This window comes from Cherax quadricarinatus, chromosome 21 (genome assembly GCF_038502225.1).
Source record: "Cherax quadricarinatus isolate ZL_2023a chromosome 21, ASM3850222v1, whole genome shotgun sequence".
In the NCBI taxonomy this organism is placed as follows: domain Eukaryota; kingdom Metazoa; phylum Arthropoda; class Malacostraca; order Decapoda; family Parastacidae; genus Cherax; species Cherax quadricarinatus.
This window is the reverse complement of record NC_091312.1, coordinates 6,838,631-6,865,271: the sequence shown is the minus strand read 5'-3', so window position 1 is coordinate 6,865,271 and position 26,641 is coordinate 6,838,631. Positions and strand designations below refer to the sequence as shown.

At 39.2% G+C, this 26,641-nt stretch overlaps 1 protein-coding gene across 5 annotated transcripts in view; it reads right to left on the bottom strand.

Moving 5' to 3' along the window:
* The window catches only part of LOC128689188 (uncharacterized), a 433,687-nt gene that overhangs the window by 102,794 nt on the left and 304,252 nt on the right, over positions 1 to 26,641 (bottom strand). For 4 of the 5 annotated variants that reach the window (XM_070087146.1, XM_070087144.1, XM_070087149.1 and 1 more), the window contains 2 exons: positions 23,350 to 23,676; positions 12,114 to 12,207 (listed from right to left, as the gene is read on the bottom strand). In XM_070087146.1, the coding sequence (XP_069943247.1) occupies positions 12,114 to 12,207; positions 23,350 to 23,676 (421 nt within the window). The remainder of the gene's footprint in view (positions 1 to 12,113; positions 12,208 to 23,349; positions 23,677 to 26,641) is intronic. The other variant, XM_070087148.1, reaches the window with a different exon arrangement.

Here is a 26,641-nt window from a genome sequence, read left to right as displayed (position 1 = left end):
AAATGTGTAGAATTTTTAACACTTGCTTCCTTTCAGTTTTTACAAAAAGATACTAGCAATATTCCAGAAATAATAAATTATGTAGAACAGGACAAAAGTAAAACCTAACAAACCCCAGGCCCTGATGAACTGTATGCAAGGGTTCTAAAGGAATGTAGAGGAGCTTTGCAAACCTTTGGCTAATCTTTTCAACATATCACTACAAACTGGCATAGTGCCAGATAAGTGGAAAATGACAAATGTGATACCTATTTTCAAAGCAGGTGACAGGTCCTTAGCTTTGAACTATACACCAATAAGCCTAACCTCCATAGGGGAAATTTATGTAATCAATAATTGCCAAGGCAATTTGTAGCCATCTTGAAAAGTATAAATTAATCAATGAATCTCAGCATGGTTTTACAAAAGGGCATTCCTGCCTTACAAATTTATTAACTTTTTTCACTAAGGTATTTGAGGAGGTAGATCATGGTAATGAACATGATATTGTGTATATGGACTTCAGTAAGGCTTTTGATAGAGTCCCATATCAGAGACTACTGAGGAAAATTAAGGCACATGGAATAGGAGAATTTTTTTTCCTGGATAGAGGAATGGTTGACAAAGAGGCAGCAGAGAGTTTGCATAAATGGGGAGAAATCAGAGTGGGGAAGCATCATGAGTGGTATTCCACAGGGGTCAGTGTTGGGCCCCTTGTTGTTCACAATCTACATAAACGACATAGATGAGGGAATAAATAGCGAAATTAGCAAGATTGCGAACGACACCAACATAGGCCAGCGAATTCATTCTGACAAGGACATTAGAACACTCCAAAATGAATATAAATGCTCTGGAAAATGTACAAAGGAGGATGACAAAGTTGATCCCATGTATCAGAAATCTTTCCTATGAGGACAGACTGAGAGCCCTGAATCTGCACTCTAGAATGGCACAGAGTTAGGGGGGATATGATTGAGGTGTATAAATGGAAGACAGGAATAAATAAAGGGGATTTAAATAGCATGCTAAAAATATCTAACATAGACAGGACTCGCAGCAATGGCTTTAAGTTGGAAAAATTCAGATTCAGGAAGGATATAGGAAAGCACTGGTTTGGTAATAGAGTTGTGGATGAGTGGAACAAGCTCCTGAATACAGTTATAGAGGCTAAAACATTGTGTAGTTTTAAAGATAGGTTAGATAAATGCATGAGTGGGTGCGGGTGGGTGTGAGTTGGACCTGACTAGCTTGTGCTACTATGTCAGATGCAGTGCTCCTTCCTTAAGTGACTGTGACCTGACCTGACTAAGTTGGGGCATTGGCTTAAGCCAGTAGGAGACTTGGACCTGCTTCGCATGGGCTAGTAGGCCTGCTGCAGTGTTCCTTCTTTCTTATGTTCTTATGTTAATGTGCATACAGTACCTACTTCACATATATTTGTGCATCAGTTTAGTTGGTACACTTGTATATTATTTGTTTTAGGATATGTGCGAGAATTTGTTGTTGTAGTAGGGGTTAAGGCTGTGAGCATCCCACCCTTCCTTATATTGGTATTTTTATTACTGAAAATGAAGGGGAAATCACTTTTTTTTCCTTTAACCCTTTCAGGGTCCGTGTCATAGATCTATGGCTTTATGTTCAGGGTCCAAACCATAGATCTACGCAATGAGCTCAGCTCACTCTGATAAGCTGTGAGCAGTAAATTTGGGCTTAGATATGAGGGAATACATCCATGTGGTATGTGTGCACCACATAAAACAAATCCTGCAGCACACAGTGCATAATGAGAGAAAAAACAGACCGTAATTTTCGATTAAAACAGCAACTTTGCAGTGTTTTTTCATATGTTTTTCATAGTTCTATTTGCAATTTCTTGGTCTCATTTGATAGAATGGCAGGCATTTTACAGAAATAGAGATGACTTTGATTGGTTTTAGTACTGAAAATGGCTTGAAACTGAGCTCAAAGTAGCGGAAATGTTAAATTTTTGCCGATGTTCAAGAGTAAACAAATGACCTCGCATTTGTAATACAAGCCAGCTGGTGGGTCTAATATACGTTCACAAATGTGCTAATATTATTTATACAATTATTACAATATTGCATGACAGTAAATCTTCTATTTTTTGGTTTGAATAAAAATTCATTATGTGAATTAAAAATCAAAATGGAATTCATTTGTAAAGCCTGAAAACGAAACTAATGAACAGAGGAAATGTTAGTTTAGTGCCAGGAATGCCTGCATTGTTTATTCTGGACCCTATTTTGAAACTGGAATATTTTGAACTTTGTACTAAATTGGCCAAATTACCAATTTCCAATCACTTTATTTTGTAGTTGAAACAGTTGAGTTGGCGATTTCTTGTGCTCAGTCAATATAATAGAAGTAATACTAGTGAAATAGCTAAGAATTTGGTCGACTGGAGTAAGGTAATTGGCCTAAAATGGGAATCAAAGTCGGCAAAAGTCGCCGATGTGTAAATATCGCTGACACATCAAAATTTGCAAGAGCATAATTTCGTCAATTTTCCACCAAATTTCATACTTTTTGTTTTATTAGCTTCAGAAAAAGATTCTATACCATTTCATAAGAAAAAAATAACAAAATTATTTTTTGAAAATTCTTGGACACTGGTGTGCACTTTGAAATTTGGCCTCTAGACCCTGAAAGGGTTAATGTAATAAATTTATTATTATTTTTTCAAGTGACCTAAAAAGAAAAAACTAAAGTTTTTCTTTTAAATTTAGTAATTTATACAGGAGGAGTTACTAGTCCCTTGTTCCTGGCATTTTAGTCGCCTCTTAAGCCATGCATGGCTAAGGAGGAAGAACTCTTTTCTACTTCCTCATGGGGATAAGAGGAAATAAATTTATGTATTTGAAATAAATAGTATATCCTCCATGGGGTAGTGGAACAGAATTCTTCCTCCGTAAGCCATGCGTGTTGTAAGAGGTGACTAAAATGCCGGGAGCAAGGGGTTAGTAACCCCTTCTCATGTATACATTACTAAATTTATAAGAATATAAGAAAGAAGGAACACTGTAGCAGGCCCAATGGCCCATGTGAGGTAGGTCCAATTCTCCTACTGGCTTTAGCCAATACCCTAACCTTGTCAGGTCAGGTCACATTCACTTAAGGAGCACGGCATCTGACCTAGTAGCACAAGCTAGTCAGGTCCAATGCACACCCACTCATGTATTTGTCTAACCTATTTTTAAAACTACACAGCGTCTTAGCTTCTATGATGGTACTCGGGAGTTTGTTCCACTCATCCACAACTCTATTACCAAACCAGTGCTTTCCTATATCATTCCTGGATCTGAATTTTTCCAACTTAAAGCCATTGCTGCGAGTATTGTCTAGGCTAGATATTTTTAGCATGCTATTTACATCCCCTTTATTTATTCCTGTTTTCCATATATACACCTCAATCATATCCCCCCTAATTCTACGCTTTTCTAGAGAGTGCAGATTCAGGGCCCTCAGTCTATCCTCATTCAGAAGATTTCTGATACATGCTGTATTCTCGTTTTCTTAGGCTCATTTGATAGAATGGAAGATATATTACAAAAATAGAGATGATTTTGAATGGTTTAAGGACAAAAACTACCTTGAAATTGAGCTCAAAGTAGCAGAAATGTTTGATTTTGCCTACATTCAATAGTAAACAAATCACATCATGCATCCAATACACGTCAACTGGTGGGTCAAAATGCACTGATAGTATACCATTTTTACAATAATGCAGTAGTCTCCATAACAGTAAATATTCTATTTTTTTGTGTGAATAAACATTCAAAATGGAAAGCAAGCGTAATATAAGAGGGGCCTGGATATGTGACTAATGAACAGAGAAAATGTTATTTTAGTGCTAGGAATGTCTGTATTGTTAATTCTGGACCCTGTTTTGAAATTGGCCTTATCTGAATTGTGTATGAAATTGACCAAATTACCAATTTCTCATCATTTTGTTGGGTAGTTGAAATCAGTAAATAGGCGGTGTCTTGTACTCAATCGATAGAACAAATGGAGTTCTAGCAAAATAGCTATGAGTTTGGTTGACCGGAACAATGGAATTGGCTGAAAATAGGGCTCAAATTGGGCGAAATCACCGATGCGTAAATATCGCCGAGACCACTAAATTCGTGAGAGCATAATTCCATAAGTTTTCCATCAAGTTTTCTTTTTTTGGTGTCATTGCCATTGGGAAAAGATTCTCTATCATTTAATAAGAATTTTTTTTTTGGAAAATTCTTCGAAACTGAGAGCAAGTTTGTGAGCAAGGGTCTCAACAGCTTATGCGGGCTGGGTCATGTGATCCAACCTCATGTCAGGTTAGCAGACTCAGAGTCAAGTAGTCTGCTCCATGGTCCAGCCCTGTGTACAGAGACTATATCTTTCCTCTCATTGCTTGGTTAAGTTTCACAATTCTTTGAGAATCAGAGTTCCGGGTGACTCTAAGTTTACTCGGTGTATTGTTGGAGAACTGCGTTATTCTTAGTCTCATTCAATTGTGTAGTCTTTGGACGTATGTATACGTTTTTCAGACATTGGTCGTTTGTCTATTTTCCTCCATTATAGGAGACAGATCTTCTCACTGTGCATAACTATGTTTAGACGTAGTTGGCCGTATTAGTGTCTAGCCACTATTTGACTTTCTACATTAAAGTTTTTAGCAATGGTCATTATTCCATATCATTATTCCTGACTTAGAAGAGATTTTTTTTTTATTAACACACCGGCCAATTCCCACCAAGGCAGGGTGGCCCGAAAAAGAAAAACTTTCACCATCATTCACTCCATCACTGTCTTGCCAGAAGGGTGCTTTACACTACAGTTTATAAAACTGCAACATTAATGCCCCTCCTTCAGTGTCCAGGACTCAAGTCCGGCCTGCCGGTTTCCCTGAATCCCTTCATAAATGTTACTTTGTTCACACTCCAACAGCACGTCAAGTATTAAAATCCATTTGTCTCCATTCACTCCTATCAAACACGCTCACGCATGCCCGCTGGAAGTCCAAGCCCCTCGCACACAAAACCTCCTTTACCCCCTCCCTCCAACCTTTCTTAAGCCGACCCCTACCCCGCCTTCCTTCCACTACAGACTGATACACTCTTGAAGTCATTCTGTTTTGCTCCAATCAAACAATATCTTGGTTTGAACTGGAGATTAAGGAACATTATTTGAAATCTCTTATGATCTGTCAATATGTGTGTCATATGATACTTCTACTGAAACTGCATTAATAACTTATATGTAAATTTATTATCGTGACTTAAAGAATTATATATAGTCAAACAACTGTGCCTACAATATTAAGGTACATGAAATACTTTGTAGTATTTAATTTATAAAGAGAAGAACAGTGTGTTGTGATTAAACACTTTATAATTAAAGATCATATATTTTTCTGTTGGACTTTGTTTCCTAGTGAAAATTACATCATACACAAATAACCAGTACATAGAAGAGAGGAGCTTACGATGACGTTTCGGTCCAACTTGGACCATTTACAAAGTCGTCGTAAGCTCCTCTCTTCTATGTGCGGGTTATTTGTGTATTGTTATAGTCACTATATTGTGCCTTTTTGTTATTTATGTAAAATTACATCATCACTAGGATTAATGCTGTTCCAATACCTCATTGCTAGTTAGGGGCAATCTAGTTGCAGGCTAACTACTAATGGAGCTTCTTCATAGAACTCCAAGAAATAATATAAACCTTTTTCAAATTCCTTACTTGCAACAATACGAAGGTACTGGTTTGGTAATAGAGTTGTGAATGAGTGGAACAAACTGCTGAGTACCATCATAGAAGCTAAGACGTTATGTAGTTTTAAAAATAGTTTGAATAAATACACGAGTGGGTGTGATTTGGACCTGACTAGCTTGTGCTAGTAGGTCTGATGCTGTGCTCCTTCCTTAAGTGGATGTGACCTGACCTGACTAGCTTGGGTCATCGGCTTAAGCCGGTAGGAGACTTGGACATGCCTTGCATGGGCCAGTAGACCTGCTGCAGTGTTTGGCCATCAGTAATCCGGTTCCATCAGTAATCCAGCACTAATTTCGGCTACCCTAACTTCAAATTTCCGGGGTTGCCACACCAACCTGCCGATAAATGCTGCATAAGTCTTTCCAATTTCTTTTTCTCCATTTAATGTTATAACCTTCTCACTTTTAGCCCTAGCCATAGTTCCAACAAATAAAAGAAATGCTTCTCATTGTGTAGAGCACATACACCATGCATTGTCCATAAAAGATAAGGTGGCTTTGACGCCACTGTTGGTCACTATGAGGTCAGCTCACTCAGGTAAGCTGTGACCAGTAAATTTGGGCCTATATATGAGAATAGGTTTGTGGTAAGTGTGCATTATATAAAAAAAAAAAATCAGGCAGTACGCAATGCATAATGAGAAAAAAGTGAAAATTTTATGGTCGTAGTATTCACGTTTTTTGGTCACATGTGATAAAATGGAAGATATACTACAGAAATAGATACAATTTTGATTGGTTTCACAACGAAAAATACAGGGGAACCTTGGTTTTCGTCATTAATTCATTCCAGAAAGTCTGACAAAAACCGAATTCGACAAAAACTGAAGCAATATTTCCCATAAGAAATAATGTAAATCCAATTAACCAGTTCCAGACACCCAAAAGTATTAACAAAAATTATATTTTATAGAGAATAACTATAGTTTTACATACAGAAAACAATGAGAAATAAATATAAAGGACTAATGAAATGGATAAATGAACATTTAATATCATTTTTACCTTTACTGAAGACTCTTGATGGCATATGGAAGATGCAAAGAGGGGAGAGGGAGGAGGAGAGGTTATTGGTTGGAAGGGGAATCCCCTTCCATAAGGACTTCAGGCATCAAGTCCCTATCGACAGCTACTTCCCTTTTTTGTCTTTTACTGGCACTAGACCCCTGTCGCACAAAAAATCTGTCCAGAGAGGTCTGTTTCTGGCGTCTCTTTAAGATTTGCCTAAAACGGGACAAGGCATTGTCATTGAACATATTGCAGACACGGCTTGCAACAGCTTTGTCAGGGTGATATTTCTTAACAGAACTTTGCAACTCACTCCACTTTGCACACATGTCCTTAATCACTGGAGAAGGCACTTTCTCCCCTCTTTCTTCCTCCTCCTCTGAAGCAATTTCCACAGCTGTAATCTGTTGCTGTTCCAGTTGAAGGTGTTGCAGCTCTTCAGTGGTTAGCTTTTCCCTGTGGTCATCCTCCAAATCTTCCACATCCTGGCCACTTGCATCCAACCCCGTACTTTGCTATGAGTTCTTTCTTGAATTCTATTGTGTTTCTCGCCTTCTTTATCAAAGAGCTGGCACTCGGAACTTTCTTTGGCCCCATGGTGGCTTATTTAGCAGTCACACTCAATAAACAAGCAGAAAAAACAATGGATTACAGTGGACCCGCGACCAGCGATGGCATCGATTAACGATAAATCAGACTAGCGATACATTTTAACGCAAAAATTTTGCCTCAACTAACGCTTAAAAACCCGACCAGCGCTATTCGTTCTGTACCATACACGTTCACTTTGGCCTGAGAGCGCCTCACTTGTCCCTTGGGTGCCAGTGTTTACAAGCCAGCCAGCCACCGCAGTCGCTTCCAAACATACAACAACTGGAACATTTCATATTATCACAGCCTTTGTAGTGATTGCACCTGCAAAATAAGTCACCATGGGCCCCAAGAAAGCTTTTAGTGCCAACCCTACAGCAAAAAGGGTGAGAATTACTATGGAGATGAAGAAAGAGATCATTGCTAAATATGAAAGTGGAGTGCGTGTCTCTGAGCTGGTCAGGTTGTATAATAAACCCCAATCAACCATCGCTACTATTGTGGGCAACAAAACGGCAATCAAGGAAGCTGTTCTTGCCAAAGGTGCAACTATGTTTTCGAAACTGAGATCGCAAGTGACAGAAGATGTTGAAAGACTGTTATTGGTGTGGATAAATGAGAAACAGATAGAAGGAGACAGCATCTCTCAAGCGATCATATGTGAAAAGGCTAGGAAGTTGCATGACGATTTAATTAAAAAATGCCAGCAACTAGTGATGTGAGTGAATTTAAGGCCAGCAAAGGTTGGTTTGAGAGATTTAAGAAGCGTAGTGGCATTCATAGTGTGATAAGGCATGGTGAGGCTGCCAGTTCGGACCACAAAGCGGCTGAAAAATATGTGCAGGAATTCAAGGAGTACATAGACAGTGAAGGACTGAAACCTGAACAAGTGTTTAATTGTGACGAAACAGGCCTGTTTTGGAAGAAAATGCCAAGCAGGACGTACATTACTCAGGAGGAAAAGGCACTCCCAGGACATAAGCCTATGAAAGACAGGCTTACTCTGTTGATGTGTGCCAATGCTAGTGGTGATTGCAAAGTGAAGCCTTTATTGGTGTATCACTCTGAAGCTCCCAGAGTGTTCAGGAAAAACAATGTCCTCAAGGCTAATTTGTGTGCTGTGGAGGGCAAACAGTAAGGCATGGGTCACTAGGGACTTTTTCTATGACTGGTTACACCATGCATTTGCCCCCAATGTGAAAAATTACCTAATTGAAAAGAAATTAGACCTTAAGTGCCTCCTGGTATTAGACAATGCTCCTGGTCATCCTTCAGACTTGGCAGAGCGACTTTCTAGGGACATGAGCTTCATTAAGGTGAAGTTTTTGCCTTCTAATACCACTCCTCTCCTGCAGCCCATGGATCAGCAGGTTATTTCCAACTTCAAGAAACTGTACACAAAAGTTATGTTTGAAAGGTGCTTTGTAGTGACCTCAGAAACTCAACTGGCTCTAAGAGAGTTTTGGAAAGATCATTTTATCATCCTCAATTGTGTAAACATTATAGGTAAGGCTTGGGAGGAAGTGACTAAGAGGACATTGAACTCTGCTTGGAAAAAACTGTGGCCAGAATGTGTAGACAAAAGGGATTTTGAAGGGTTTGAGGCTAACCCTGAGAATCCTATGCAAGTTGAGGAATCCATTGTGGCATTGGGGAAGTCCTTGGGGTTGGAGGTTAGTGGGGAGGATGTGGAAGAGTTGGTGGTGGAGGACAGTGAAGAACTAACCACTGATGAGCTGCTAGATCATCTTGAACAGCAAGAGGGCAGACCTGAGGAAACTGCTTCGGAGGAGGGGAGAGAGAAATTGAAGAAGTTGCCTACTTCTAAGATAAAGGAAATGTGTGCAAAGTGGCTTGAAGTGCAAACCTTTTTTGATGAAAATCACCCTGACAGCTACTGCAAGCCATGTTGGCAACCTGTACACTGACAATGTTGTGAACCACTTTAGGAAAGTCATAAAGGAATGAGAGGTACAGGTATCTATGGACAGATATGTTGTGCGACAGAAGTCCAGTGACTCTGAAGCTGGTCCTAGTGGCATTAAAAGAACAAGGGAAGTAACCCCAGAAAAAGACTTGCTGCCTCAAGTGCTAATGGAAGGGGATTCCCCTTCTAAACACTAACACCTCTCCCCTCCTCCTATCCCATCAATCATCACCAGATCTTCAATAAAGTTAAGTGTCATGTAACTGTGCATGTAATCTTCAGTTTGTGTGTATTAAAATTAATATTTCATGTGGTAAAATTTTTTTTTTCAATACTTTTGGGTGTCTTGCACGGATTAATTTCATTTCCATTATTTCTTATGGGGAAAATTAACTTGACTAACGATAATTTTGACTAACGATGAGCTCTCAGGAAAGGATTAATATCGCTGGTTGAGGGTCCACTGTATTATGAAATGTTTCGGATGAACATGCGAGGTAATACTCACTTGACGAGAAACAAAGCCCGACTGACAGAGAACGCATGGGATGCTTTGTGTGGGCGCAGGCAGGCAGATACGTTCGGTATGGCAGACTAACAAAAACCGAGGTGATGAACGAAAACTGGGACAAAATTTTGACGAAAAAAGTCATTGAAAACCAAATTCGACGAAAACCAAAGAAAACGAAAAACAAGGTTTCACTGTACCTTGAAACTGAGCTCAAAGTAACAGAAATATTTGATTTTTACCGATGTTCAAGAGTAAACAAATGTCACCATCCCACATGTGCCCAACTGGCCGGTCTAATACGCAGTCATTATTTATACAATTTACTATAATAATGCAGTAGTCTGCCTAACAGTAACTCTTCTATTATTTGTGTGAATAAAAACTCAAAATGGAAAGCAAGCGTAATAAAAGAGGGGCCTGGATCAGTGCACACAGTATAAAAAAATCCTGCAGCATGCAGTGCATAATGAGAAAACAAAAACTTCGTGTTTTTTATTTAAAACAATGACTTTGCAGTGTATTTTTGTATGGTATTTATGGTTGTATTCTTGTTTTCTTGGTCTCATTTTGAAAGAATGGAAGATATATTACAGAAGTTGAGATGATTTTGATTGGCTTCACAATGAAACGTACCTTGAAACTGAGCTCAAAATAGCAGAAATGTTTGATTTTTGCTGATGTTCAAGAGTAAACAAATCACGCCAAGCATCCAATACATGTCAACAGGCGAGTCTAATATTCATTCACAAGTACGCTGATATTATTTATACCATTTTTACAATAATGCAGTAGTCTGCATAACAGTAACTCTTCTATTTTTTGTGAGAATAAAAATTCAAAATGGAAAGCAAGTGTAATTTAAGAAGGGCCTGGAGATGTGACTAATGAACAGAGAAAATGTTATTTTTGTGCCAGGAATGTCTGTCTTGTTTATTCTGGACCCTAGTTTGAAACTGGCATCTTGAAATTTGTGTGAAATTGGCCAAACTGCCAATTTCTGACCACTTTATTGGGTAGTTGAAATCAGTAAATGGGCAGTTTCTTGTACCCAATCTATAGAACATTGGAATTTGCCGAAAATAGGGCTCAAAGTGGGTGAAATCGCCAATGAGCAAACATCGTTGAAACCGTTAACTTCGTGAGAGCATAATTCTTTAAGTTTTCCATCAAATTTCATACTTTTGGTGCCATTACCATTGGGAAAAGATTCTCTATCTTCTCATAAGAAAAAAAATAATGGGGGAGGGGGGGGGGCTCGATCCTGAATATGATATTGTGTACATGGACCCTTAATCCTGGACTCCCCAGTGGGAGTCCAGGATCAAGGGTCTCAACCCTCAAAGGGTTAAAATAGGTATATGGGCGGTTTCTTGTACTCAATCGGCAAAAATAGAAGGAATACTAGCAAAATAGCTACGAGTCTGGTTGACCGGAACAATAGAATGGGCCCAAAATAGGGTGTAAAGTGGGTAAAATCGCCGATGCGTAAATATCACCATTGGGTTAAGTGTATTCTAACATAACTACTCTGTAATCCGGCACCCTACAGGTCCCAATGATGCCGGATTAGTGATGATCAACATATACCAGCAACCATAATATATGGTAAGAAATATTGTATCTAACATTTGTAGCTTTAAAGGAATGCAGTCAACAAAATACATCACAACAATGAACTACAATTACATTACCATTTTTATTTTTTTTACAATATGGAGGCCTAAGCAACAAAAAAAGTTTGTTTGCCATTTTTGGGGGTCCAAGGAACATAACACCATTTTTCCCATAAGTTCTTTGTGTTAATTGACAGTCTACTGTAATGAATTAGTTCCAAAGTGTGAAACGTAAAACGTCAAGCACTGTCAGTTAGGGTCTTACTGCATTAAAGAGTGGATTGATTGAGAGAATGACACAGTAGAAGCAGAAACCATACAGTGAGTCAAATGTAAATATGAATTTTCAGATGTAATTCAAAGCAGCAAACAAAAGGTTAGAGAGAGGGGCTCAAAACTTGGAGCTCAATTACAACAAATGTGAGTAGGTAATGACAAATAGGGAAAATAGGTAATTACATTAGCTTTGGTATGTGAAAATCAAAATTTAAATGTTCTAAGGTAATTATGCAGTCTCTATCCTAACCAATCATCATCTATGAAAGTACTTGTATGCAACTCCATGATGAAAATCAGAAGTTATTAAAAAAAGTGTTTATAATAATTATGAAAAAAAGTTCTTCAAAAGACATACAAATAAAAATTTGATTTTATAGTTACTTTTGAAAACTGACTTCCATCTGTGAGGATAGCTAAGAGTAACTCACCATGAGAATTTTTCCCAGAATCCTGCAACTTACAATCTAATTCTCGAGACAAACTTCTGGACATCCTTCTTCCTTCAGTATTTAAGGCAGCTGCCTGAAAAATATCACATTCATTTCTGTAACATTAAAATAATAATGAAAACATGATAAAAGTGATTTCTGATGCATAAACTCATGCTGCACATAGTTCTAGTCATATACCATTATCACTTTGAAACTGCTATCCAATAAGTAATACAAATTCATCAAGAATTAAGATTCTGCCCTACAACTGTTCGTCCCTTTTGATCAGTAAACTTCTCTTGAAATCTGAAGTTTACAACACACACAGAAAATAACAATGCAAAGTGTTCCCACTAATTGTGTGTCCTTTAGTGGGATGATAATAAGTAAATTACTGAAATAAATGCAGGTCTGAATGACTGAGTAGCTAAGTTCAATCTGAAATCAATCAACATTAAAGACTGTGCCATAGTATTATGGCATTGAGGTCACTGCCAGTGCCATAGTACTATGCCATGAGCTTAGTTCACTCAGATAAGTTGTGAGTAGTAAATTTGGACCTAGATATGAAAGAATGAGTCTAAGTGATAATGTGCACCATATAAAAAAATCCCGCAGCACACAATGTATAATAAAAAAAACTTCAACAGCATTTTTGGTTTAGAACAGCAAATTTGCAGTGTATTTTCATATGGTTTTTATGGTTGTATTCCTAGTTTCCTGGCCTCATTTAATAGAATGAAAGATATATTACAGACATAGAGATGATTTTTTTTATTGCTTTTAGGACTGAAAATAGCTTGAAATTGAGCTCAAAGTAGCAGAAATGTGGGTCTGTGTTCCCAAATGCACTGATATTATTTATACAATTATTACAATTTTGCATAACAGTAAATCTTCTATTTCTTGTGTGAATAAAAAATCAAAATGGAATTCATGTGGAAAGCCTGGGAACATAACTAATGAACAAAGGAAATGTTATTTTAGTGCCAGGGATGCCTGCACTGTTTGCTCTAAACCCTATTTTGAAATTTGTGTGAAATTGGCCAAATTACGAATTTCTGATCACTTTATTGGGTAGTTGAAATAGTTAAGTGGACGATTTCTTGTGGTCAATTGTTAAAATGGAAGACATACTAGTGAAATAGCTAAGAATTTGGTTGACCAGAACAATATAATTGGCCTAAAATAGCACTCAAATGTGGGCAAAATTGCTGATGCATAAATATTGCTGACACAGCAAAATTCACTAAGTGTAATTTCATAAATTTTCCATTAATTTTTGTACTTTTTTTTATTACCTTCAGAAAAAGATTCTCTACCATTTTATAAGAAAAAATAACAAATTTCTTTTTAAAATTTTTGTACATTGTTGACAAGTTTCAGATTGGGGATTTGAACAGAGAAAGGGTTAATGGATTTCAGAAATTTCAGACAAATGCTCTCATTATTGGACAAAATGGACAGAGTAAGCAATTCTGCATTTTGTCCATAGGAATAGTGTCCAACTGTCATCTGAAGTATTGGGCCAAGTCTGCTAACTCTGACATTTGTCTAGTACAGGCTTTAAAAGATTACATGAATAAACTGCCAGTAAGAAAGGGTGGTGTGACAGGGATGTATTTCATGACTATTTTTTTTTTTTACACATTTCGTCCATGAAGCACACAGTACCAGCTAGAGGTCCTTAAACCAGATCCTGAGGATGTCATTCTGCTGCCTGATAACACACCTCACTCTAGGGTTGAAAATTTAAGCAGCACAAATGATAAAATTAAAGCCATATTTCTATCCACTAATACCACTTCTCTGATCCAACCTATGAATTAGGAGGTTATGGCAGCCTGCAAGAGGCTGTACCAGTCTAGATACATAGATGAGGAGGATACAGAGCTGAAGAGAGACAGCAGAGGCCTGTTTATGTTGGAGAACATCAAAAAGTATAACTAATGTACATGTGTCTTACTCTTCCCCTGCGGTCACAAATAATGAGAACAAATAGATGAGAATGGAGGAAGTGAATGTGTCTAGATATTTGGGAGTGGATTTGTCAGCATATGGGTATATGAAAGATGAGGGGAACCATAGAACTGATGAAGGGAAAAAGGTGGGTAGTGCAATGAGGCATCTGTGGAGAAAAAGAACATTATCCATGGAGGCAAAGCAGGGAATGTATGAGAGTATAGTGGTACCAACACTCTTTTATGGGTGTGAAGCCATGTTACAGTGAGGAGAAGGCTGCAGGCAGTGGAGATGTGTTCTACAGGTACTCCTCACTTAGAGACACACTTCTTTACCGACAGCTTGCAGTTAAGACTGGCTCTCCAACCAGTCAGTATTGTGTGCCGTACGAGAAATTGGGTCATGGAAGTGGGTAGCACGGCATCTCATTATTATAATAAACAAGGGGGAAGCGCTAAACCTGTAGGATTATACAGAGCCTGTGGGGGGGATGTGGAGGGTATTCAGGATTAATTCAGGGAACCGGAGCACAGATCCAATTCCCTAGATGGGACACTGCATCTCAATCTCCTTCCTGTAGCCACTCAGTATACAGTGGAACCTCAAATATCGAACTTAATCCGTTCCAGGAGCTAGTTCTAAATTCGAAAAGTCTGAAAATCGAAGCAATATTTCCCATAAGAAATAATGGAACTACAATTAATCCGTTCTAGAAACCCAAAAACATTCACAAAAAAATACATTTTATAGAGATTAATTACAGTTTTACATACACACAACAAATACTATAGTGTTCAATTATGTATATAAATATAAAATAACATTTTTACTTACCTTCATTGAAGATTGGTGATGGCATCTGGAAGATAGGAAGGAGGAGAGAGGGAGTTGGGGTTAGTGTTTGGAAGGAGAATCCCCCTCCATGAGGACTTCATGTAAAGCCCTCTCTGGGGTTACTTCCCTTCTCTGTCTTTTAACCCGTAAACGGTCCAAGCAGATCTACGTTCACATGTGTAGTGCTACAAAAGTAGATCTAAAATTTTTTTACACATTTTCAAATATAACAAAAAAAAAAGTAGATCAGAGTTTTTTACACATTTTCAAATGTAGAAGAACAAAAAGATCTACTTTCTTTACATACTTTCAAATGTTGAAAAAATGTATATGTACATTTGGACCGTTTATGGGTTAATGCCACTAGGACCAGATTGAGTCACTCGAACCCTGTCTCACAAAATAACTGTCCACAGTCCTCTGTTTCTGGCACCTCTTTAACATTTCCTTAAAATGGGACATGGTTCTGTCATTGAACTAGTTCCAGGAGTTTTCTGTACCAGATCGGCATGCAACTTCCTTGCCTTTTCGCAAATAATCGTCTCTGAAACACTATCACCTGCCATCTCTTTATCCTTGATCCACACCAGCAACAACTTCTCAACCTCTTCAACTATTTGTGGTCTTTTTTTGGTTAGCACATTAACACCTTTTGCAACATCAGCTTCCTTGATTTGTTCTTTCTTTGCCAGGATAGAACCGATGGTTGACTTGCTTTTCCCATACATCCTGGCAAGCTCAACAAGTCTCACACCACTCTCATACTTCTGTAGTATTTCCTTCTTCACATCTATGGTGTTTCTCACTTTCTTTACCCATGGTAGCTTGTTTCACAGTCCCACAAGCACTAAACACAATGAAATAATCGTAAAATGTTTGAATGAGAGTGCAGGTTAGTGTTCACTCAAGCATCAACAAAGTCAGACTGGCTCACGGCGCCTGCACGGTGACGCAGACAGAGCGGGCTGGTGGACAGGTCCAGTACCCGGCAGTCCGAAAATAGGGGCACGTTCGATAATAGGGACAAAGTTGGTTCGAGAAAAGGGTTCTATTTTTGAAATGTTCGATAAGTGATACATTCGAAATTTGAAGTTCCACTGTACTAGCTTTGTACAAATTTCTACTTTATTGTGCACCCCATAGTACAAAAAAGAGAAGTGCAGCAGCACTTGGAAGAGAAAACACAAGAGGAAAATGGATGATATACGTAAGTAGTTCACTGTAAAGGGGTTAGCTGGAGTGTTCATCTGTATGTTTACATTCTCGGCATCTCTAGTGGCATCTAAGGGTAAGTGTTAGAAATGAATTAATTCAGTGAACAAGGAATGTCGATGGTAATAATAATAATAATTAACAATAATTATTAATTGTTGATCAAGTGTTTACACTGAAGCATATATGTGAACAGTATTAGATAAAGGTAGGGAAGTTTTCATTGCATTTCTGGATTTAAAAAAGGCATATGATAGAGTGGATAGGGGAGGCAATATGGCAGATGCTGCAGGTATATGGAATAGGTAGTAAGTTACTAAATGCTGTAAAGAGTTTTTATGAGGATAGTGAGGCTCAGGTTAGGGTGTGTAGAAGAGAGGGAGACTACTTCCCAGTAAAAGTAGGTCTTAGACAGGTATGTGTAATATCACCATGGTTGTTTAATATATTTACAGATGGGGTTGTCCTAGGTAGTAGGTTGGTAGACAGCAACTGCCCAGGGAGGTACTACCGTCCTGCCAAGTGAGTGTAAAACGGAAGCCTGTAATTGTTTTACATGATGGTAGGATTGCTGGTGTCATTTTTTCTGTAATTGTTTTACATGATGGTACAATTGCTGGTGTTATTTTTTCTGTCTCATAAACATGCAAGATTTCAGGTATGTCTTGCTACTTCTACTTACACTTAGGTCACACTTCACATACATGTACAAACATATATATAAACACCCATCTGGGTTTTCTTGTATTTTCTTTCTAGTTCTTGTTTATTTCCTCTTACCTCCATGGGGAAGTGGAACAGAATTCTTCCTCCGTAAGCCATGCATGTTGTAAGAGGCAACTAAAATGCCGGGAGCAAGGGGCTAGTAACCTCTTCTCTTGTATATATTACTAAATGTAAAAGGAGAAACTTTCGTTTTTCCTTTTGGGCCACCCCGCCTCAGTGGGATACGGCCGGTTTGTTGAAAGAAAGATGGGTTTGTAAAGGAAGTAAATGCTGGAATGTTGGGGAGAGGGGTGGGATTAAATTATGGGGAATCAATTACAAAATGGGAATTGACACAGTAGTAGGTTGGTAGACAGCAACCACCCAGGGAGGTACTACCGTCCTGCCAAGTGAGTGTAAAACGAAGCCTGTGATTGTTTTACATGATGGTAGGATTGCTGATGTCTTTTGTCTGTCTCATAAATATGCAAGATTACAGGCATGTCTTGCTACTTCTACTTACACTTAGGTCACACTACACATACATGTACACATTTATTTATACACACTCATCTGAGTTTTCTTTGATTTTATCTTAATAGTTCTTGGTCTTATTAATTTTCCTTTTATATCCATGGGGAAGTGGAATAAGAATCTTTCCTCCGTAAGCCATGCGTCTTGTAAAAGTCAACTAAAATGCCGGGAACAATGGGCTAGTAACCCCTTTTCCTGTAAAGATTACTAAAAAGAATAAGAAGAAGAAAATTGTCAAAGTGGGAAGTCTGAATGTGCGTGGATGTTGTGCAGATGATAAGAAAGAGATGATTGTGGATGTTATGAATGAGAAGAAGCTGGATGTCCTGGCTTTAAGTGAAACAAAGCTGAAGGGGGTGGGAGAGTTTCAGTGGAGAGGAATAAATGGGATTAGGTCAGGGGTTTCAAATAGAGTTAGAGCTAAAGAAGGAGTAGCAATAATGTTGAAGGATAAGCTATGGCAGGAAAAGAGGGACTATAAATGTATTAATTCAAGGATTATGTGGAGTAAAATAAAGATTGGATGTGAAAAGTGGGTTATAATAAGCGTGTATGCACCTGGAGAAGAGAGAAGTGTAGAGGAGAGAGAGAGATTTTGGGAAATGTTGAGTGAATGCGTGGGGAGTTTTGAATCAAGTGTGAGAGTAATGGTGGTTGGGGATTTCAATGCTAAAGTGGGTAAAAATGTTATGGAAGGAGTAGTAGGTAAATTTGGGGTGCCAGGGGTAAATGTAAATGGGGAGCCTTTAATTGAGCTATGTGTAGAAAGAAATTTGGTAATAAGTAATACATATTTTATGAAAAAGAGGATAAATAAATATACAAGGTATGATGTAGCACGTAATGAAAGTAGTTTATTAGATTATGTATTGGTGGATAAAAGGTTGATGGGTAGGCTCCAGGATGTACATGTTTATAGAGGGGCAACTGATATATCGGATCATTATTTAGTTGTAGCTACAGTTAGAGTAAGAGGTAGATGGGAAAAGAGGAAGGTGGCAACAACAAGTAAGAGGGAGGTGAAAGTGTTTAAACTAAGGGAGGAGGAAGTTCGGGTGAGATATAAGCGACTATTGGCAGAAAGGTGGGCTAGTGCAAAGATGAGTAGTGGGGGGGTTGAAGAGGGTTGGAATAGTTTTAAAAATGTAGTATTAGAATGTGGGGCAGAAGTTTGTGGTTATAGGAGGGTGGGGGCAGGAGGAAAGAGGAGTGATTGGTGGAATGATGAAGTAAAGGGTGTGATAAAAGAGAAAAAGGTAGCTTATGAGAGGTTTTTACAAAGCAGAAGTGTTATAAGAAGAGCAGAGTATATGGAGAGTAAAAGAAAGGTAAAGAGAGTGGTGAGAGAGTGCAAAAGGAGAGCAGATGATAGAGTGGGAGAGGCACTGTCAAGAAATTTTAATGAAAATAAGAAAAAATTTTGGAGTGAGTTAAACAAGTTAAGAAAGCCTAGGGAAAATATGGATTTGTCAGTTAAAAACAGAGTAGGGGAGTTAGTAGATGGGGAGATGGAGGTATTGGGTAGATGGCGAGAATATTTTGAGGAACTTTTAAATGTTAAGGAAGAAACAGAGGCAGTAATTTCATGCACTGGTCAGGGAGGTATACCATCTTTTAGGAGTGAAGAAGAGCAGAATGTAAGTGTGGGGGAGGTACGTGAGGCATTACGTAAAATGAAAGGGGGTAAAGCAGCTGGAACTGATGGGATCATGACAGAAATGTTAAAAGCAGGGGGGGATATAGTGTTGGAGTGGTTGGTACTTTTGTTTAATAAATGTATGAAAGAGGGGAAGGTACCTAGGGATTGGCAGAGAGCATGTATAGTCCCTTTATATAAAGGGAAAGGGGACAAAAGAGACTGTAAAAATTATAGAGGAATAAGCTTAATGAGTATACCAGGAAAAGTGTACGGTAGGGTTATAATTGAAAGAATTAGAGGTAAGACAGAATGTAGGATTGCGGATGAGCAAGGAGGTTTTAGAGTGGGTAGGGGATGTGTAGATCAGGTGTTTACATTGAAGCATATATGTGAACAGTATTTAGATAAAGATAGGGAAGTTTTTATTGCATTTATGGATTTAGAAAAGGCATATGATAGAGTGGATAGAGGAGCAATGTGGCAGATGTTGCAAGTATATGGAATAGGTGGTAAGTTATTAAATGCTGTAAAGAGTTTTTATGAGGATAGTGAGGCTCAGGTTAGGGTGTGTAGAAGAGAGGGAGACTACTTCCCGGTAAAAGTAGGTCTTAGACAGGGATGTGTAATGTCACCATGGTTGTTTAATATATTTATAGATGGGATTAAATTATGGGGAATCAAATTCAAAATGGGAATTGACACAGTTACTTTTTGCTGATGATACTGTGCTTATGGGAGATTCTAAAGAAAAATTGCAAAGGTTAGTGGATGAGTTTGGGAATGTGTGTAAAGGTAGAAAGTTGAAAGTGAACATAGAAAAGAGTAAGGTGATGAGGGTGTCAAATGATTTAGATAAAGAAAAATTGGATATCAAATTGGGGAGGAGGAGTATGGAAGAAGTGAATGTTTTCAGATACTTGGGAGTTGACGTGTCGGCGGATGGATTTATGAAGGATGAGGTTAATCATAGAATTGATGAGGGAAAAAGGGTGAGTGGTGCGTTGAGGTATATGTGGAGTCAAAAAACGTTATCTATGGAGGCAAAGAAAGGAATGTATTAAAGTATAGTAGTACCAACACTCTTATATGGGTGTGAAGTTTGGGTGGTAAATGCAGCAGCGAGGAGACGGTTGGAGGCAGTGGAGATGTCCTGTCTAAGGGCAATGTGTGGTGTAAATATTATGCAGAAAATTCGGAGTGTGGAAATTAGGAGAAGGTGTGGAGTTAATAAAAGTATTAGTCAGAGGGCAGAAGAGGGGTTGTTGAGGTGGTTTGGTCATTTAGAGAGAATGGATCAAAGTAGAATGACATGGAAAGCATATAAATCTATAGGGGAAGGAAGGCGGGGTAGGGGTCGTCCTCGAAAGGGTTGGAGAGAGGGGGTAAAGGAGGTTTTGTGGGTAAGAGGCTTGGACTTCCAGCAAGCGTGCGTGAGCGTGTTAGATAGGAGTGAATGGAGACGAATGGTACTTGGGACCTGACGATCTGTTGGAGTGTGAGCAGGGTAATATTTAGTGAAGGGATTCAGGGAAACCGGTTATTTTCATATAGTCGGACTTGAGTCCTGGAAATGGGAAGTACAATGCCTGCACTTTAAAGGAGGGGTTTGGGATATTGGCAGTTTGGAGGGATATGTTGTGTATCTTTATATGTGTATGCTTCTAGACTGTTGTATTCTGAGCACCTCTGCAAAAACAGTGATAATGTGCGAGTGTGGTGAAAGTGTTGAATGATGATGAAAGTATTTTCTTTTTGGGGATTTTCTTTCTTTCTTGGGTCACCCTGCCTCGGTGGGAGACGGCCGACTTGTTGAAAAAAAAAAAAAAAAATTTATTTGTCATTGTTTTCTGTATGTAAATCCATATTTAACCTTCAAAATAATTATTTTTTAATACTTTTGGCTGTCTGAAATGGATTAATTGGGTTTCCATTATTTCTTATGGGGAAAATAGATTCGCCAATCGTGAATTTCGCCAGTCGGCAGACTGGACCCCCACCATACGATGGCATCACCTTACGTTAAATCCACCATACGATACATTTTAATGCAAAAATTTTGCTTCACCTCAAGTGATTCGTCCGAGATGCATCCCAAGTGTGGCCTGAGTGTGCCTCAGCTGCCCCGTGGGTGCCAGTGTTTACAAGCCAGCCAGCCACCGTGGTCGCATCCACGCATACAATCGGAACATTTCATATTATCACAGCATTTTTAGTGATTGTACCTGCAAAATAAGTCACCATGGGCTCCAAGAAAGCTTCTAGTGCCAACCGTGCGATAAAAAAGGTGAAAATTACTATGGAAATGAAGAAAGAGATAATTGCTATGTACGAAAGTAGAGTGCGTGTCTCGGAGCTGGCCAGGTTGTATACCAAACCCCAATCAACCATCGCTACTATTGTGGCCAACAAAACGGCAATCAAGGAAGCTGTTCTTGCAAAAGGTGAAAGTTAGTTTTCGAAACAGAGATCGCAAGTACTCAAAGATGTTGAGAGACTGTTATTGGTGTGGATAAACAAAAAACAGATAGCAGGAGATACCATCTCTCAAGCGATCGTATGTAATAAGGGTGGGAAATACGTACTATTGTACCACGGTCAGCTGCTGCTGCACCACGGTCAGCTGTTGCTGCACCACCGTCAGCTGTTGCTGCACCACAGTCAGCTGTTGCTGCACCACGGTCAGCTGCTGCTGCACCAGAGTCAGCTGTTACTGAACCACAGTCAGCTGCTGCTGCACCATGGTCAGCTGCTGCTGCACCACAGTCAGCTGTTGCTGCACCACAGTCAGCTGTTGCTGCACCACGGTGAGCTGCTGCTGCACCACGGTGAGCTGCTGCTACACCACAGTCAGCTGCTGCTACACCACCGTCAGCTGTTGCTGCACCACAGCCAACTGCTGCTGCACCACCATCAGCTGTTTCTGACCAACATGACTCGTCCCGAACCTGTCCGTCTAGCCTGAGCGCCTCAGCTGGACTGCCGTCATTGTTTACAAGCCAGGGTGGCCGCTTGTATGCATACATTCGATACAGTTTGTATTATTCCATTGTTTATAGTGCTTTTAACTTCTAAATAAGCCACCATAGGCCCAAAGAAAGCTTCTAGTGCCAACTCTGTGGTAAAAAGGGTGAGAAATATGTACTATCGTACCACCGTCAGCTGCTGCTGCACCACCGTCAACTGTTGCTGCACCACGGTCAGCTGTTGCTGCACCACGGTCAGCTGTTGCTGCACCACAGTCAGCTGTTGCTGCACCACAGTCAGCTGTTGCTGAACCACGGTCAGCTGCTGTTGCACCACAGTCAGCTGCTGCTGCACCACAGACAGCTGCTGCTGCGCCAAAGTCAGCTGACCGTGGTGCAGCAGCAGCTGACCGTGGCGCAACAGCAGCTGACCGTGGTTCAGCAACAGCTGACTACGGATACTCTACGGATACTCTGCATTATATTCACGCCGCACATTGCCTTCAGGCACAACATTTCCACTGCCTCCAGCCGCCTCCTCGCTGCAGCATTTACAACCCAAGCTTCACACCCATATAAGAGTGTTGGTACCACTATACTTTCATATATTCCCTTCTTTGCATCCATAGATAACGTTTTTTGTCTCCACAGATACCTCAATGCACCACTCACCTTTTTTTCTTAATCAATGCTATGGTTAACCTCATCCTTCATAAACCCATCCCCTGACAAGTCAACTCTCATATATGACTCACGAAATCGTAATGACATGATTGGAAACAAACCATATCTCAAATATCTGAAAATATTCACTTCCATACTCCCTCTCTCCAATGTGACATCCAATTTTTCTTTATCTAAATCATTTGATATCCTCATCACCTTACTCTTATCTATGTTCACTTTCAACTTTTTACCTTTACACACCCTCCCAAACTTGTCTCCTAACCTTTGCACCTTTTCTTTATAATCTCCCATAAGCACAGTATCATCAGCAAAAAGTAATGGTGTCAATTCCCATTTTGTATTTGATTCCCCATAATTTAATCCTACCCCTCTCCCTAACAAACTCTTATACAGGGATATAAAGAGCAACCTGACTAGAGCTATTTATGTCAGTTGACAGAAAGTTAGGAGGCAGAACCAAGAGCTAGAGCTCAGTCCTTGGCCCTCTCCTTTGTAAATATAAATACATAATTGGAAGTAATTACATGGTTCCACCTGAGCTGCAGATAATTATCATACAGATTCAAGCTGGGTAAGACATAATAAAATTTTCCTTTATATCCAGATTTTCATGAACTATCAGCACTATCAATTATCACAAATAAAACATAAGATTTTTATAGGAAAATTGCAAAAGTACAAAGAATAATATGTCTACCTGATATCCTTCACTTCCAGTCAAAGGTAAACCTGAAGAACTTATTCCATCCTCATTCTTCTTCTCTGTTAATTTGTTATCAAGTTTAGAAATCCCCCTTCTCTCTGGTTTCATGCTCCCATCGGGTGAAGGTGGTGGTCGTGAGACAAGATCTGGATTGACAGGCACTGTCCCACCGCCAACAGAAGTAATCTGTTTGCGCAATAGCACTTTTCCAGGACGTCCGGGGTGACAGTTTAAGAGGTGGCTAAGGAGACGCTCCTTCTCTGCATCCCCATGAAGGCAATACGGGCACTGATATTCATTCATCTGATGCTCACGCATGTGCTGCAAAATAAATGTTCTCAAATCGAGCCATTAAATGAAGAACTGGAAGAAAACATTATTGTTAGGATTTTTTAATCACAGCTAGGGATGGGCAGAACACTTGTTTTAATAATGAAAGTAATCCCAGTATAAACTAGGTATTCAAATGTGTGGTAATTTTTTGAAGCACCTGTTGCCAATAAAAATAAAAAATAATTCTAATATAACTTAGCAATTTAAAGAAGAGTGCTTAAAAAAAATAGAGAAGCATATATGTTGTGTTACAAGTGCTCTTTAATATTGTTGAAATGTAGACAACAGTGTAAACTGACAAGCAGCAATTTTGCAAAACTTTTAGTAGAGAAACCCATTATTATATGACCTTTCACTTCCAGAGGGTGAAATGTCATGTCATAAAGGTTTTTTCTGCTAAAAGTCTTTAAGATTAACAAAGTTTCAAAACTGAAAAGTCACAACAATGCAATTGAAACAAATTAAGGTGACCACAAATGCATTTGTGGTCACAATGGTGCCTATGCTAACCTTCCTATGGTGAATAAATATACCTAGTTGGATGAATCTTATTGTAGCCTGCTGGCCAAGTGGTTAACATGTCAGTCTCGAGTTTTAAGACTCTGACCACGGGTTCTGACCTCACCTGTGGTACGGTTTTTTTTTAGAGTTGTTATTGAAAGAATTAAGAGTAAGATAGAAAGCAGGATCATAGATGAACAAGGAGGCTTTAGGAAGGATAGGGGGTGTGTAGACCAAGTGTTTACAGTAAAGAATGTAGGTGAACAGTATTTAGATAAGGGTAAAGAGGTTTTGGTTACATTTATGGATTTGGAAAAGGCATGATAGGGTAGACAGGGTGCAATGAGGCACATGTTGCAAATTTATGTAATAAGAGTTAGGTTACTGAAAGTAGTGAAGAGTTTTTACAAAGATAGTGAAGCTCAAGTTAAAGCATGTATGAGTGAAGGAGATTATTTCAAAGTAAAAGCAGGCCTTAGATAGGGATGTGTGATGTCACCATGGTTGCTCAATATATTTACAGAAGTAAGAGAAGTGAATGCTCAGGTGTTAGCAAGAGCAGTGGGTTTAAAAGATGAAGAATCTACCACACAGTGCGAGTTGTCACAGTTTTTTATTTCCTGATACTGTGCTTTTAGGAGATTCTGAAGAGAAGTTGCAGAGGTTAGTGATCAAGTTTAGAAGGGTGTGTAAAAGAAGGAAATTAAAAGTGAACACAGGAAAGAGTAAAGTGATGAGGGTAACAAAAAATTTAGGTAATAAAGGACTGGATACCAGATTGGAGGGAGTATGGCAGAAGTGAATGTATTCAGATATTTTGGAGTGGACTTGTCAGCAGATGGGTATATGAAAGACGAGGTGAATCATAGAATTAATGAGGCGAATGGTGCACTGGGGAGTCTGTGGAGACAAAGAAAGTTATCCATGGAAGCAAAGAGGGAAATGTATGAGAGTATAGTTATACCAACACTCTTACATTGGGTGTGAAGCATGGGTGGTGAATGTTGCAACAAGGAGAAGGCTGGAGGCAGTGGAAATGTTGTGTCTGAGGGCAATGTGCGGTGTGAATATAATGCAGAGTATCCATAGTTTGGAAATTAGGAGGAGGTGCGAGGTTACTAAAAGTATTATCCAGAGGGCTGAGGAGGGGTTGTTGAGGTGGTTCGGACATTTAGAGAGAATGGAACAAAATACAATGACTTGGAGTGTATAAATCTGTAGTGAAAGGAAGACAGCATAGGGGGTTGGCCTAGGAATGGTTGGAGGGAGGGGGTAAAGAGGTTTTGTGTGCGAGGGGCTTGGACTTTCAGCAGGCGTGCGTGAGTGTAGGTGTACCTTTGGCAAGACAGTGATGGAGTGAATGATAATGAAAGTGTTTCTATTTGGTGGGAAATGGCTAATGTGTTAATAACAATAAATAAATAAATACTATACTGGCCAATGTCTCAGTCAATTCTGACCTAATGAAAAAAAATCATACCATGGCAGGAACAATTTACCAAAAACCCGCATTTAGAAGAGGGACGTCATATTGACAGATCGGTCCATTGTGGACCACTGATCAGGGTCTGATCAACCAGGCTGTTACTACTGGCTGTATGCAAGATGAAGTACAAACCACAGCCAGGTTGGTCAGGTACTAACTTTAGGTGCCCATCCATTGCCTTCTTAAAGACATGTAAAGTAAAAGGACACAAGTGCAACTAATGTGACATTTATTGTGGCAACGTTTCGCTCTCCAGGAGCTTTATCAAGCTTGATAAAGCTCCTGGAGAGTGAAACGTTGCCACAATAAATGTCACATTAGTTGCACTTGTGTCCTTTTACTTTACATATTGTCGGTAATTCTACCAACTTTATTACTTCTTAAAGACAGCCAGGGGTCTATTGGCAGTCCCCCTTATGTAGGCTGGGAGGCAGTTGAACAGTCTTGGACCCCAGACACTTATTGTGTTGTCTCTCAATGTACTCATTGCACCCCTGTTTGTTGGATTAATACATTTTGCATTAATTTTTTCCTGCTCATCCTGTTCTCTCCAATACCTTAGCAAAACTGGCCACTCCCTTTGTGACAGACTTAAACGTACAAAAGATGTGTCTCCCTTGGTGACACCAACAATGCTCTTTTCTGTTATGTCAGAGATCACAGCCATCCTATTAACTGGTCCTCGGCTAAAATAACTACCTGTCTTCTAGCCTTCAAAAAACTACCATCCTCTTGAAGATTTTTTTTTTTTTCAACAAGTTGGCCGTCTCCCACCGAGGCAGGGTGATCCAACAAAGAAAGAAAATCCCCAAAAAGAAAATACCTTCATCATCATTCAACACTTTCACCTCACTCATGCATAATCACTGTTTTTGCAGAGGTGCTCAGAACACAACAGTTTAGAAGCATATACGTTTAAAAATACACAACATATCCCTCCAAACTGCTAACATCCCAAACCCCTCC